This window comes from Limulus polyphemus, unplaced genomic scaffold, assembly GCF_000517525.1.
Source record: "Limulus polyphemus unplaced genomic scaffold, Limulus_polyphemus-2.1.2 Scaffold2831, whole genome shotgun sequence".
Taxonomy (NCBI): Eukaryota; Metazoa; Arthropoda; class Merostomata; order Xiphosura; family Limulidae; genus Limulus; species Limulus polyphemus.
The window spans coordinates 25,699-40,507 of record NW_013668441.1 but is presented as its reverse complement, the minus strand read 5'-3'; the positions used below and the strand labels follow the sequence as shown (position 1 = coordinate 40,507).

General features: G+C 34.0%; 1 protein-coding gene across 4 annotated transcripts in view; it reads left to right on the top strand.

Moving 5' to 3' along the window:
* LOC106468010 (cyclin-dependent kinase-like 4) overlaps positions 1-14,809 on the top strand; it is a 32,392-nt gene that overhangs the window by 6,983 nt on the left and 10,600 nt on the right. For all 4 annotated transcript variants that reach the window (XM_022396289.1, XM_013928406.2, XM_022396290.1 and 1 more), the window contains exons 5-8: positions 1,477-1,567; positions 2,119-2,316; positions 3,277-3,359; positions 5,707-5,766. In XM_022396289.1, coding sequence (XP_022251997.1) covers positions 1,477-1,567; positions 2,119-2,316; positions 3,277-3,359; positions 5,707-5,766 — 432 coding nt within the window. The remainder of the gene's footprint in view (positions 1-1,476; positions 1,568-2,118; positions 2,317-3,276; positions 3,360-5,706; positions 5,767-14,809) is intronic.

Below are 14,809 nucleotides of genomic sequence, written 5' to 3'. Positions count from 1 at the left end.
CATCACAAACCAGTATGTGTGGCAGTGAAAGCATGCTGGCAAGAAACTGTCCATTCGAACTTCTGGCCCTTTTTTGTTAAATCATGTAGTGGAGCAACTATAGTTGCAAAGTCCTTCACAAACTTCCGGTAATAAGTACAGAGTCCCTAGAAACTTCTTAAGACTCACACATTGTCTGGTGTTGGCCAATCATGCACTGCTTTCACCTTGTCAGGATCAGTTTGCACACCATGCTCACTTACAATGTGACCTAAGTAAAGCATCTCTTTCCGGAACAAGTAGCATTTCTTCAAATGGAGTTTGAGGTTCGCTGCTTTCAAACGCTTGAATACTTCATCTAGCCGGGACATTTCCTCATCAAAAGTTGTTGCAAATACAATGACATAATCCAGGTACACTAGGGCTATACTCCATTGTAGGTCTTCCAGTACTCTTTCCATCAGCCTCTCAAATGTTGCAGGAACATTGCTAAGAAAATATGTAGGATCAGAAAAGAAACCAATAACCTTAGCACTTTTGGAATGTGGACTTTTCTTCATCATGTATAAATGGCAAAATGATAAAAAATATGTACAGGGATTTATGTTTGATAATTGCTTTTAAAAGTTATTTATGTTATGGTCAAGATTCTTCTGCATTGCAAAATGTTATTAAAACCTGAAGAACGTGCATGCAAAACATTGTTTGGAATTCCTGTAATGGTTTTTAAGGCTTGAGTGGGACACCTATAGTAATGTTATGTCTGTGTTCGTTTGTTAATTTCCCGTCTCTGGTCGTTTATTAATTTCCCGTATAATTTCTTTCGGATGAAACTTTAGCGATACAAGTCCTTTCTTAAATAAAACTAGTTTATTCTTTCTCAATACAACTTTTCAATACACTTAATTTCCACAGTCACTTTAACTTAAACACATGCTATAATTCACAACGATTTACACACTTTACTTACGGCTTGACTTGATTATCTGTCTCTATCTCCCTGTCTGCTATTCAATTATTTCACCCACTTTATTTGCCAGTCTTATATATACAAAATAGAGGGTGTCTTGAGCCTTCAGGAACCTTCTAGATACTCATTACATGTTACCAGCATCACATGACTTCCGCTGTTGTAACAGTAACAACAATCTTGTGAGACATTTACAGTAATTCTCTCATCAAAGTTTCTGTTATATTTAAATAAACAAATATATTTAGCTCCATAACCTGGAGACTGAAGTCTTTATGTTTATGTTATCATTAAATTCAAAATGTTTTTAAAAAATAACTAATCAAAGTTAAGATATTTTGGTGAATTGTGATATCTTTCACACCATTTGATATAATGACTGAGTAGAAATCTAGAGTGAGAAAAAATCTGAATGTTAAAGTAGTCTCCACAAAAGATGAAAATTATAAACTATTTTTACTGATATAATAAGTATATATACTGTGAGCCTACCCTTTTTAACTTTAATCTGTTTTTCACTATTTCAGTGCATACATCGTGATGTTAAACCTGAAAATATTCTTTTAACCAAAGAGGGTATAGTGAAGCTGTGTGATTTTGGCTTTGCTAGGACATTAAGTAAGAATTCCAAATTTAGTTTAGTTTATGTTTTACTCAATTTTTTGTTAAAATTTGGTGTAATGCTTGCCAAGTTTTTACGTAAGACTATTGTGAATTGCTCCAAATTTATACATTATTTGAGCCATATATATAAAAGTGTGACAGTAGTTCTTATGAGTTCAACCTGTAAAGAAATATTTCATCATCATTATCATTGTAGATTAAAGCTTTTTCAAAGTATTTTGTGTAGTTTCTACCTATAAAGAGATTCAGTTTAAAACATAAATTATAATACACTGAAACCCCTTCAAAATGTGGCAGATTTAGTTACATTTGTAATAGTCCTTTATTTAACAAAGTAACACATTTTGACTGTTTTCTGTATTCTTGTATTTGCACACCTAACCTTCTTGCTAGAGAATGGATAATGACATATTAATGGTTGTTATCTTAATATACCTCACTTTTATTATGTGTTTAATTGTTTTTATTGGATGGTTCTGGTTTTCCTTACATATTATTAGTTTTGCTTTTTATATGTAAAGGTCAGATAGAAAATTTGTTTCTAGGCCCTGGTGAAAACTACACTGATTATGTGGCCACTCGGTGGTATCGAGCTCCTGAATTATTAGTAGGAGACACACAGTATGGACCAGCTGTAGATGTGTGGGCCATTGGTTGTGTTACAGCAGAGCTGATGAGAGGAGAGGCCTTGTGGCCTGGGAAATCAGACGTGGATCAACTTTACCTGATCAGAAAGACCTTAGGTAGAAATAACCAAATTCTTTCAGTACAGTTACTCTAATTATAATTGTCTACTTTCAATTTTAATGAAAATGTGATCACATTTTCAAGTTTTCAATAAAATGATGTAAATACTTTTGTGTTAGTTCTCTGTGTAATTCATATTAATTTCTGAACAAATCAAGCTATGTACTTAGAGGGAAACTAAAAATCAACATGTCAATAAGTACATAATATTATAGAAAAAAAAATGTGTGGCAGTTGTTATGAAAGATATTATTGTTATAGGTTTAAACAAAAAGATTTGCTTTAATAAAAAATGTACGTATTCATGAAATTATTAGATGTGAATGAAGTAATATAAACTAGGCTGTTAATAACATATTTTGAAGATATTTAAAATGCACAATGACAACCATCCAGAAAACATAAAACTTAAATGTTTGTATTACACTTTTTAACAAAATTGATATTTTGAAACAGGGACAGATACCTGTAGATCATACACTAACCCATGATATATGCCCTTCAAATAACAAAGGTATACCTCCTTTAAAATTTCAGCAGTATAATTCATGAAACATCATAGTAACTTGAAACTTTTATATAACATGTATCATCAGAAGATAACTTCTTGATGCTTTGTTAGACTTGGTAATAATAAAGCTGTTTTTTAGTAATAATAGTTCATTAACTCTAGATAGAATCTAAGTTATAAAAATAATATCAATTGTTTTAACTTATATATCCAGTATACATTCATAAGATCAATTTACCCAAAGCTTTCCCGTAGATAATCCTGATATCTAAAGCCAAGTTTCTCATGCCTAAGTATCTTTGCCTCATAACCAGCGTGTAGTGTATTACATTGATCTATTGCTTTTAGGTAGAGTTTATCAAAATATAAGCTGTGTTGCAGGGTTGTAATGAACAAATATTGGGTATAAGTTTGACTAATATTTAAGCTTTTATTTTTTATACAGGAGATTTAATTCCAAGGCACATGCAGATTTTTAGGTCTAATAACTTTTTTGCTGGGGTCAATATACCAGAGCCAGAAGTCAGGGTAAGTGTAAATATATAGTAAAATATTTGCATGACAGTTTTAGCTATTGAATGTTTTTAGCAAATGTAATAAAATTAACATACGTTTGTAAATATTCTATTTTGACAATAAAGATGAAAATTTTACAGAGAAACACTGGAGTTATAAGAGCTCAATTGTTAAACCATTCCCTCCCACCCTCCTTAGCCAAAGAAAGGGTCAGACACTTCCCCATTTTATTTGTCCAGTTGATTCATAAATCTATCTAGCAAATTGTCATCTAGAGTGATAAAGGCTGCATCTTTACATGAGTTCAGGATAAGGGTTGATGAATATATGGGGGATCAGAGCTGATTTAGGGATTAAGTTTCTGTTTGTCGAAGGTGGTTGGGAACCAGGACTTTCCTGATAGGCCAAACGGTCCCTTAACATTCCATAAATTAGTAAAATTTTTATCAGAGCAGATTATATCATTTGCTTATTACAAAATACATAGAAAAGTCAAGTCTTATTTATTATTGACTTTGATAAAATACATTTGGCTAATGAGACTTAACAAAGCTTGCTCTGTCTGTATGCTGTCACCCAAAGAGTTCAAGTAGTTATATTTTTTCCAGTTTGATTAAAAGAAATTAATTTTAGAACTGATTATATTATTTTTTTATATATAACATTTTAATTAATATTAACGTTTGATCAGAGCATGCTACCTACTTAAGTCAGAACTAAAATTCAACTTGGTAATGAGTAAAGGTTATTAAGTATACATTCCTGATGTTTAAGAGAGAGTTATAATTATTTATTGCTACTAACCTATAAATTTATTCATAAATAAGTAAACATAGAATGAATATTTTGTGAAGATTAGTAATGTTTAAAAAATCTCTTCTTTTTGTATGTATAACAGTGACAGATGAAATTTGTCTTTTATAGCCAAAAATATTTCCTTGGAAACTCATAAATTAATTTTTAAGATGAACCTTTTTGTACTTGTACATAAATCTTGTACAGCAGTGAAAGAATTCAGCGTAGGACTCTATATAACATTGATCTGTATTTATTAAAATATGAGCTATTAGGTTAAAAATGATTTATTTTTAGATAAAGATATATTATGTCTTGCAAAGCATTAACTTAAAAACTTCAACAGTTTCTAGAGTATGTAACTTCATAAAACATACTTTTAGTTTTCGCTGTTGGTCTAACTGTTCATTAGGATTACGTATTGAAATTATTTGGATGGCTAGGAATTGTAGTTAAGATAAAAAATTTTGCCAAAATTCACAATTAAACCTCTGAGTACAAAGCTTGTTTATATTATGGGTAAAAAAAAGTTATGTACATTTGAAAAACATATTACTGACTGGGGATGCCTGAATATGTTTGAAAGAGATAAAGATGATTTTATTTCTTCAGAAAAAAATTTTTTTTTCTGTTCTCAAGGGGCCCAGCATGGCCAGATTGTTAGGGTGCTTGACTCACAATTTGAGGGTCACGGGTTTTCATCCCCCTCTCACCAAACATGCTCGCTCTTTCAGCCATGGGGGCATTATAATGTGACAGTCAATCCCACTATTCTTTGGTAAAAGAGTAGCCAATAGTTGGTGGTGGGTGGTGATAACTAGTTGCCTTCCCTCTAGTCTTTTACTGCTAAATTAGGGATGGCTAGGGCAGATAACCCTTGTGTAGCTTTGTGCAAAATTCAAAACAAACCAAACTGCTCTCAAGGTTTTGTTTTATATCTTTTTTTCAAGAGTCTGTATACCACTGTATATCTTTGATACACCATAAAGTAATATTTCAAAATTTGTTGTTACAAGAAGTGTTAAATTCCAATTGAATCTCTCCAATTCTGAGATGTGGAACCTGCTTGGGATTTTTATTTTTACAATGGTGTGGGAGATGGTGACATTGAATAGTTTATTGGCAGGTTGATGTAATATTGTATCAACAAGGTGTAACTCTTGAATGACATACTAAAAACCTTAAAAGTATTCAATACCAAATAGACTGTTGATAAAATTGCAAAAACTAGACATTTGAATTTAATGTTTTCAAATAGCATGGTTATCCTCAACTCTCAAACATAGAATTTGTTTTTATGTTTTTCAAGGATTATTTTTAGTTTTCTCACATTTGAGATCATTAATGTGTTATGTGTAATCCTTTTTTGTTTACTATGCTTAGTTCAATTCATTGCTGTACAAAATGTTGATGAACAAATGTGAATATGTTCTGTAAGTTATAGTAACAACATTCACAGTAGCACTGTTCTTTAATGCTGGGTTTCTTAAACATAGCATAGTATTTACTGATGTAAGATCAATAAAAAACGTTGTTATTAATGTAACATTCTTTCATTTTACAGGATAGTTTGGACAACAAACTCCCAAAATTTATTGATGACAGTGGTTTAGATTTTCTAAAGGTATGAATTATGATGCATTTTGATTGTGTCAGATTGTGAGTAAACACCTGAAATTTTCAGCAGTAGTACTTTTGAAGAGGATACAAGATATTGTTTAGAAATAAAAAACATAAGAGGTGCCAGTTTAGAAAACTAGTTAAGGAATACTTGAGAAAGTTTCAGAGTTTATTATTCCTATAATGATAAAATATACATTATCAACGTTTTATATTTAAATGTCAGATATAATATCCAACCTTATTAACTGGCCATACCTTGCACACCCATTCTGTCAATGATTTCCACCAAAATAAAATGGACAGTTATTTGTTTAGGCAAAAAACATATTGCTTGATAACAGGAGGATTAATTTTATATACATGCTTAATTTAACATATAATTTTGATTAGATACATTGATCATTTGAAAAATACTATATATATGTATGGTATATTCTGGTAAATCTAGATTTACTTAATGAGTAATGGTATAAAAACAGGAGATTCCGTCAGGATACTTACTACAGAGGAATGTTAAATGTCAGAGTCTTAACATCCAGATTTAATCACATATGGCTTAATAGTTGTGTTTTTTGTGTAGTGGATCTATTTGTGTTATTTAACACACATAAATGAGTTCAAGTAATGTTCTTACATGCATGTGGGACCTCACATACACATATTTATTTATACACGTATATTACAATGTACATATATCTTTATTTCATGTCATGGACTACTTATATACATGTATAGTTTACAATACACTGCTCTGACTCCCACACAATTTGCTTCATAACTCTCTAAGGTTACTTTGCGAAACTACTACTTGGTAGCTGTGGTCTAGTAATGTGTGGCCATGTGTTTTTCTTCAGGCATCATGAAATAACTAGTCAGATAAAACTGTTGCAATCCAAGAGTAGTATTTGTGCTGTTACAAAAGTATATATCAGTATATATAAAAACAAAACACAACTCCTTTTCTGCATGTGGAGGAGTTATGCCGTTCAGTTGTACTGAAACAAATCTGGCGAGGACTATACAGTATTTTCTGTAGAGTTCTCATCATCTAGCTAGACCAGGTAAATTATTCTCAACGTTTTGCTGCAGAAAAATTATTTGGTAGCTCTTGGAAAGGAATGGTTGCAAAGCCCTTTCAGCTAGGTTTTTAAATGTGGTCAAAATTCAGTTGTGTAAACTGTTGATGGTATAGGAATTACAGCTACTAACATTAGCTGTCATCAGTGTGTTAATCAAACAGCTATCATCTGACATCCTACTAATATCTTTTAAATAGAAACTCTGCTTGGTAGCTTATAAAGTAAGGGTTGCAGATTGGAGGAGAAATTGGAGGCTATCCTAATTAGAGTAGAGGCAATAAATAAAGAGAAGTTTACACTTTGGGAAATGACAGCAGGATTTCAAGAGGAACTTAAGCTTTTACATGCAAGGAATACATCAGTTAATAATGACTTTCAGGTAGTTAGAAAAAGTAATATTAAGGCTAAAAGTAGTGGATTTAACTGTAATGAGCATGTTCTACTGAGTAACAGATTTCAGCCTTTAGCTTATACAGATAAGGAACTATTGGAGGGAAGGAAAACAAAAGGGACAGAGAAGGATGTGAATGATAAACTTAAGGAGGTTATAGTTATAGATCATTCTTTGACAAGGCATGTGCATAGGATAGTCTGTGAGGTAACTATGGAGAAAATGTGTGTATTTTCTTATAGTAAAGCCACATCGGGCTATCTGCTGTGTTCACCAAGGGAGAAAATAATCAAATTATGCTACCCAGGGGCACAGGTGGAGGATATAATTGACAGAGCAAGAGATATAATTAAGGGGGTTAGCAGTGATGCAGTCTTTGTTGTGCACATAGGAGGCTAATGATGTAGGGAAAGTATGTCAGAGGAGCTAATTGATAAGTACAAGGGGTAGATAAAGGCATTTAAAAAAAGGGCCATAACTTAATTGTGTCAGAGATACTGCCAAGAATTAATTGTGAAGATGAAATTATAAGTAGGTCACTAGAGCTGAATGCTAGGCTTAGGATAATATTTAAGGATGAGAAGATTGGCTGGTTGGATTTGTGAACTTAGTTCAATGAGAGAAGAGAGCTTTTTGAAGAAATAAGAAATAAAATAGATGACTTTAGAGCACTGATACGAATGGAGGATTTTGATGTAATAGGAATAACTGGAACATGGTTAAGTGTTGATATTTCTTTGAAATACAAGGTTATAGATTATTTAGTAGGGATAGAGTACTAAAGAGAGGTGGAGGATTGGCTTTATATGTACAAATGTGAGTTACAGCCTGTTGGAGTTGATGATATCAAAGATTATAGCAAGGAGATTGAATCCATTTGGGTTTCTATTAGCAGATATAAAGGGAAAAGACTTAGTGGGAATTTGTTACAGAACACCAGATGATTTTGATGAAATTAATGAGAAACTTTACAGTGAGATTAAGATTTCAGCTGTCAATGAGGTCATAATTATGGGTGATTTTAATTTCAGGCATATAGATTGGGAAATGCTAGAGTCAAACTGTGAGGGAGAAAGGTTTTTTGAAACTGCAAGATGGTTTTCTTCATCAATTGGTCAAGGAACCTGCTAGGAACAATGCTATTTTAGATTTATTGTTAACTTCAAATATAAAAATGATTGAGAGGGTAGAAACTGGGGAACATCTTGATGTTAGTGATCATTGCTCTATTAGGTTTGATGTTTTGCTGCATATGGAGATCAGGAATAATGATATTTTGGTTACAAGTTTCAAAAAAGCAAATTTTAAAGGGATGCGACAAGAATTATTTGTTGTGAATTGGGCAGCTGAGGTATTTGGAGACACTGATCAGATGTGGAAAATTTTTATGGATACATTTTTTAGTATACAAGATAAACATATTCCTTATACAAAGAAAAGGGTGGCTGCAAGTAAAAAATCAGGTTGACTCAAACAGGGTATGAAATAAAATTAGAGAAAGGCATCACAAATTTAAGAAATTTAAACTGACTGATATGATGGGAGGTTTAAAAGATTATAGAAAATCAAGACAGTTGGTCAAACAAGAAATTAGGACATCAAAAAGGATGTATGAAAAAAGGTTGGCTTAAAATATAAAAATTAACAGTAAGGATATCTTTAAATACATTAAGGGTAAACAAAATGTTAGGATAGGGGTAGGACCCTTGAGGGATGATAAAGGAAGACTCGTGTTTGAAGATTATGAGATGGCTGGGTTATTAAATTCTGCTATTTCTAAGAAAGATTTAATCAATATTCCTCATCCTGAACAGTTGATAGATGGTAACAAGATCAAACAAGTTGATCACATTAATTCTAAGCTTATTAAGAAACAATTGGGAAGTTTAAAGAATGATAAGGCTCCTGAGCCAAATAATACTTCCCTAAGGATGTTGAAGGAGGTTAAGGATTGGATATGTGTGTCATTTGCTAATATTTTTTTGTAAGTCTTTGAATAGTGGGTGGGTGCCAGAGATTTGGAAGTTAGCTAATGTAACTCCTCTTTTCAAGGGAGGAGATAAAAATTGTTCCAGTAATTTTAGACCCATTAGTCTTACATCAGTTATGGAAAATGTTTTTTAAAGTCTGATAAAAGATGCTTTGCAAAGTCACTTAACAAAGTTTAGAATTTTATTGGATAGGCATCATAGTTTCACTAAGGAAAATTCTTGCCCTACAAATCTTTTAACATTCTTAGAAACGTTTACTGCTTATGTTGATGAGGTTAAGGATGTATGTAGATTTTAAGAAAGTATTTGACAAGGTGCTACATTATAGGCTTCTAAAAAAATTGTTTCTGTAGTTGTGGGGGATAATTTGACTAATTGGATAGAAAAGTTGCTGGATGGAAGAAAGCAGAGGGTTGTTATTAATGGAGTTCAGTCAAACTGGATTAATGTCACAAGTGGGATACCTCAGAACTCAGTTTTAGGATCTTTGATCTTTTCAATTTGTATCAATGACAATGATGAAGGAATGATCAATAAACTACTAAAGTCTTGAGTGTTGCTAGCTGTGAAGAGGATGCTGCTGATTTACAAACGATTTAAATCATTTAATGAGTTTAATGAATAAATGGTAGGTTGATTTTACTTATAATATATGCAAGATAAAGCATGTGGGTTATCATAACTTGAATTATAAGTATAATTTGGATGGTAATCATGTTAACAGTGTTATGGAAGAAAAGGATCTTGGTGTGGTGGTTGCTAGTGCTAGGGCAAATAGGATTTTAGGTTGTATCTATAGAAACATTGAATATGAGTGTAAAGAGGTTATAATTTCATTGTATAGGTCACTGGTCAGGCCACATTTGGAGTATTGTGTTCAGTCTTGGGCTCCTTACCTTAGGAAGGACATTGAATTGCTGGAAAAGGTTCAGAGGAGTGTTACTAAGATGATACCTGGGGTGGAAAGGTTGTCATATGAGGAGAGATTAATATCTCTGAAATTGTTTTCTCTGGAAAAAGAATTAGAGGGAATCTGATTGAGGTGTTTAAGATTGTTAGGGGAATTGATAGTGTTGATGCATCATCCTTTTGCATACCTAATATGAATATGTTAGGACTAGGTGGTGCAGATTTAAATTTTATCAGGGTAGATGGCCTTTGAAATGGGTTGCCTCCAGATGTGGTGTAGGCAGTAAATTTAAGTTAGGTTAATGGAGGATTTCATAAATATATGAATGATAAGGGCTGGATTTGAGGTTATGTTTTTACTAATTTTAATTTAGTTTAACATTTAGTGGATGAGAAAGTCTAGAGACACCATTAGGTCTCTTATTTTCCCTAAACATTATGTTATGTTAAAGCCTTTTGGTCTTGTTGATCTTGCAATCAACAAACCATTCTAACTTCATATTATTGAATGATTATCATACAATATTTTGCCTTTCAATTGATTTTCATATTCTTAGTTATAATATTTAGTTATGCGAACAATTGATGTATTAGCCATGACACTTACTAGCTTTAGCTATCCTAGTTTATGGTAATGAAGTGGAAAACATAAAAAGTAGTGCATACACTTTATGGTGACCATCACTTGATAACCTAAAAAGTAAAGACTGCCACTTTCTTTCAGTCAGTGATCCTTCAGCCAGTGACTCTCCTAACTTTTTAATTATCAGGTTTAACCCTAGCCATATCAATTGGGAGATCGGTGGCAGCAGTTATGTGGACTGTTGAAGCCGTGTCTTGCTTATAGATTTATTGCTTCTTCATCTGACTCATTCTGAAGTGCCAGATAAGTACTTTCATCTTCAGGGCTGGAGTGGGATAAAACAGTTTTTGTGTTTGTCTGACTTTATTACCTCTTCTACTGACTCTTGGTCAAGTCAGCTCACCTGAGTTTCATTGGTCACGTTCAGACACAGCTGGTTGATGTATAATACATGCTTTTGTGCACTGCCTAAACTGCTGTAACACATACGTTAGTGGACCAACTTCTTGGAGCACAAAATGAGGTCCTGTCTAGCCAGAGTCAAGAGCCTTCTGTACTGCTGGCACATACCAAACTCATGCCAAGTCTTCACTGTATTAAATTTTATCACTCACTGTTTTATCATAGCAACTCTTGTGTCATATATTGGCCGTTCCTAGCAAATGTGCATCAAGTAACATAGACCTTAACACCCTTCATGTTCTTTTGAACATTATTGAATGTCTGCTCTAGTTGAATGCCCATACATTACTTTTACAGAAAACAAAAATCCTCAGCTGAACATGAGCATATTAGGTAAGTAATCTGTCGATCCCTGTTCAGTTGTGTGGTCTGCATCATTATATAGGGTAAATGATCATTCAGAGTTAACAAACTTAGCCAGTACATGCTTGACAGTGTGTGTTGCTTATTCCATTAGATTTTCAGACTGGAGGTGATATGGTGAGGTGCATATCTTCACCACATCCAGCACTTTACACAACTGAGAGAAGAACTGGCTGTTAAAGTTAGCTCCCTGATTCGTTTGGATTTCTGAGCCAGGTTATCTAGTGCTCTGCCAGTGCATCAGCCATAGACTATATGGCTGCTAACCAATGGATAAGCCTCAATCCACCTTGTGAACTAGTCATTGACAACTAGTATATACAGATAACCTTGTTCTGTCTCTGAGAGTGGTCCAGTGATATCTAGGACTATTCTCTGTAGAGGAGAACCAACGATTCTTTGCTGGAATTTACTTTATATAGACCAGCTTTTTCACATTAGCATTTAATGCAGCCAGAAGAACTTTGTTTGTAGTAAATCATGAAACATCATTTGTGTTTATTGGGGTAATATGACATACATTCATGTAGTCCACTGTTCCTAAAGTTAGTTGGTCCAGCACTGAATATCTCTACCATAGAGCATCAGTTCACTGGTTCTAAAGGCAAAACTGACTGATAAGCTTTTCAGTGCATCCTTTCCAAGTATGCCAAAGTCAAAGTTGGTGGCAACTACCTTCATTCTGAAAGTGAAAACATTAAACATAGTTGGAGCATGACCTTTCCATTTGTCAGAATAAAGTCCATGTTGATTGGCCTGAGTGGTTGTTTCACTTGGAGCACCTGATCCACTTTGAGATTTTTCTGTGTTCTGACCATTCCTCTGTTAACCAGGAACTGTTAATCTCATTTTTGTACCCCAACAGGCACTTAACAAGAACCACTCAGACCTAAGAGAGCCAGGCTGATTCCCACACTCTTTGGTACAAGTTGTTCATTGCACTCTCCTAAGTTGGTAGCCAGGCTCAACTTGGCTTCTATAGTTTCTCAAAGTTGTAGCAACATGATCATTCACTGCCTGTTATTGGCTCTCCTTCACCTGTTGCACTATCAGTAAAAACCAATAGCCTTGTCTACCTTGCTGCTCAGCAAAATATGGGCAGTTCGATAAAAAGTAACCCAACATTCTATGAGCTAACTAGATGTTTTGCCCCTCTCTTCCAGGATAACAACCTGGTGGAGACACCAATGGCATAGGTTGTAGCATATTAACTATGGGAAGACTGGGATAGCCCTGCCCACTGATCGGATACAAATGTGATTGTACCACAGTGCCAGGAGGTGCGGGTAGTTTGTTGACCCTCAGTACGACATGAATAGGTCAGTCCATATGAGGAAAAGTAACTATAACTGTGCTAAAAGCTTCTTCATGTCTTGCAACCAGTTTGAAATTAGCACTTTGTAGCATATTGCAACAGAAACTGCCTCAGTAAGGGTGAGAAGATCTCTCACACCCAGGTGATGCTGCATTATTTCACTGGGCAGCCCTTCCAAAAGCTATTTAATGAAGATATCCTCACATTTGGTTGAGCTATTGCATGGTAAACCATACCATGTAAATGGTACAGTTAAATTGCATAAGTGGTCAAACTTTATGTGGCATCTCTTTTTCAAGCCTTGAACCTAGCCTGATGAATTGTTCTGTTTTCCGTTGTTTAAAACCTCCAGTGCAACTTAGTAATGACCATCTTGCAATCCCACAGTTGTTGCTCACTCAAGTGGGTTCTATGGCTGGACTAGCTAAACTCAGAAGTATGTATGGTACAGCCTGTTCTGGAGTACATCCATTCCAATCTTCAGAAAATCCTGTACCATTGAGAGTCTGTGGACTGATCTACCTTGCTAAGCTCATGGAGAACGTGATTATGGCCAGACCCTCTCCTTCACAACTTTCTGGCTATCATCTGACTGAGGTGTCTTCAACATCATAGGCACAGCAGTGTAGGTACTATCAAGGAATGTGCCACTCTAATGAGTGGTAGTCCCCAGCTCTAGGGGCCTACCTTTAGCTATGCATGACCACAGGCACCTCTGTGGTCCATGGCTTTCTTAACAGTATGACTTCTAACTTGAAAAGGCTCATACTGCTCCATTTGGTACTCATCAATTATAATATTTCTAAACTAATCTACAAACTCTCTTGTGTTATAAAACATTGTACTTGAAATCAGTGCCCTTGATCTGATTAATCAAATTACAATGTTCAAATATGAATAGTGTCTAATTCCAGGTTTTACTCCAGCTATTGTAGATAGGTCATCATCACACACACACACACACACACAACAACAGTAAACTTCATATATGCCTGAGGTTCCATACTTATCTCTATAGACTAAAGATGATTCTTCTGACAGATTTCTCATTATGCATTGGATATTTTCCCATCATAATTGTTTGTTTCAGAGCAGAGTCACATTGGGTTATCTCCTGTATCCATCATGGAAATCGATTCCTGGTTTTAGCATTGCAAGTCTGTAAAGTTACCACTGACCCACTTGGGGACTTTATTAAATATATGGGTTCCTAAACTTACCCAGCTTATTAAACTTTATACATATATTGGCAGGGCTGCAGAAAAGTTTCATGCACTTTGTGCTGCATACAAACTTTTGCCTGACAGACAGTGCCAATTTTACCCTCAAAAATGAAATTTTACCAAAAAACATTCCAATTTTTAATAAATGGTAGACTTTGGCAAGTAGTGCTACATACTAAAAGCTGGGATAATTAATTGTTTCCAAGTTTACACAAAACACAACTATTATTTTATTCTCTTGAAAGAAAAAAAAAGAACATTTTCTAAATATTATCTTCTAGCTTGTTTTTTTCATACAAAAAGGAGAGCTAAAGCTAGGTTGAAATTTATTATTTAATATTATGAGCCTAGTGGTTAGGGTGCTTGACTCATAATCTGCAGATTGAGCATTTGAATTCCCATTAGTGAACATACTCGCTCTTCCAGCTGTAGAGACGTTATTATGTAAAGATCACTCCCACAATCATTGGTAAAGGAGTAACTAAAGAGTTGCTAAATTAGTGACAGCTAGCCTTCAAGTAATTTTGCAAAAAAATGCAAAACAAAAAGAAAACAAAATTTTATATTATCAGTAATTTCTGATTAAAGTAAGATATATATATAACTATCAGGTCATCAAGAAATTAATGTTGCGTTTTTGAACACTTTCATTACCCCACTCCCCCAAAAAACGTACATAACGTATAATAGTTAAACGGACCGCCTAAATGTCATGTTAGTGTAGCCTA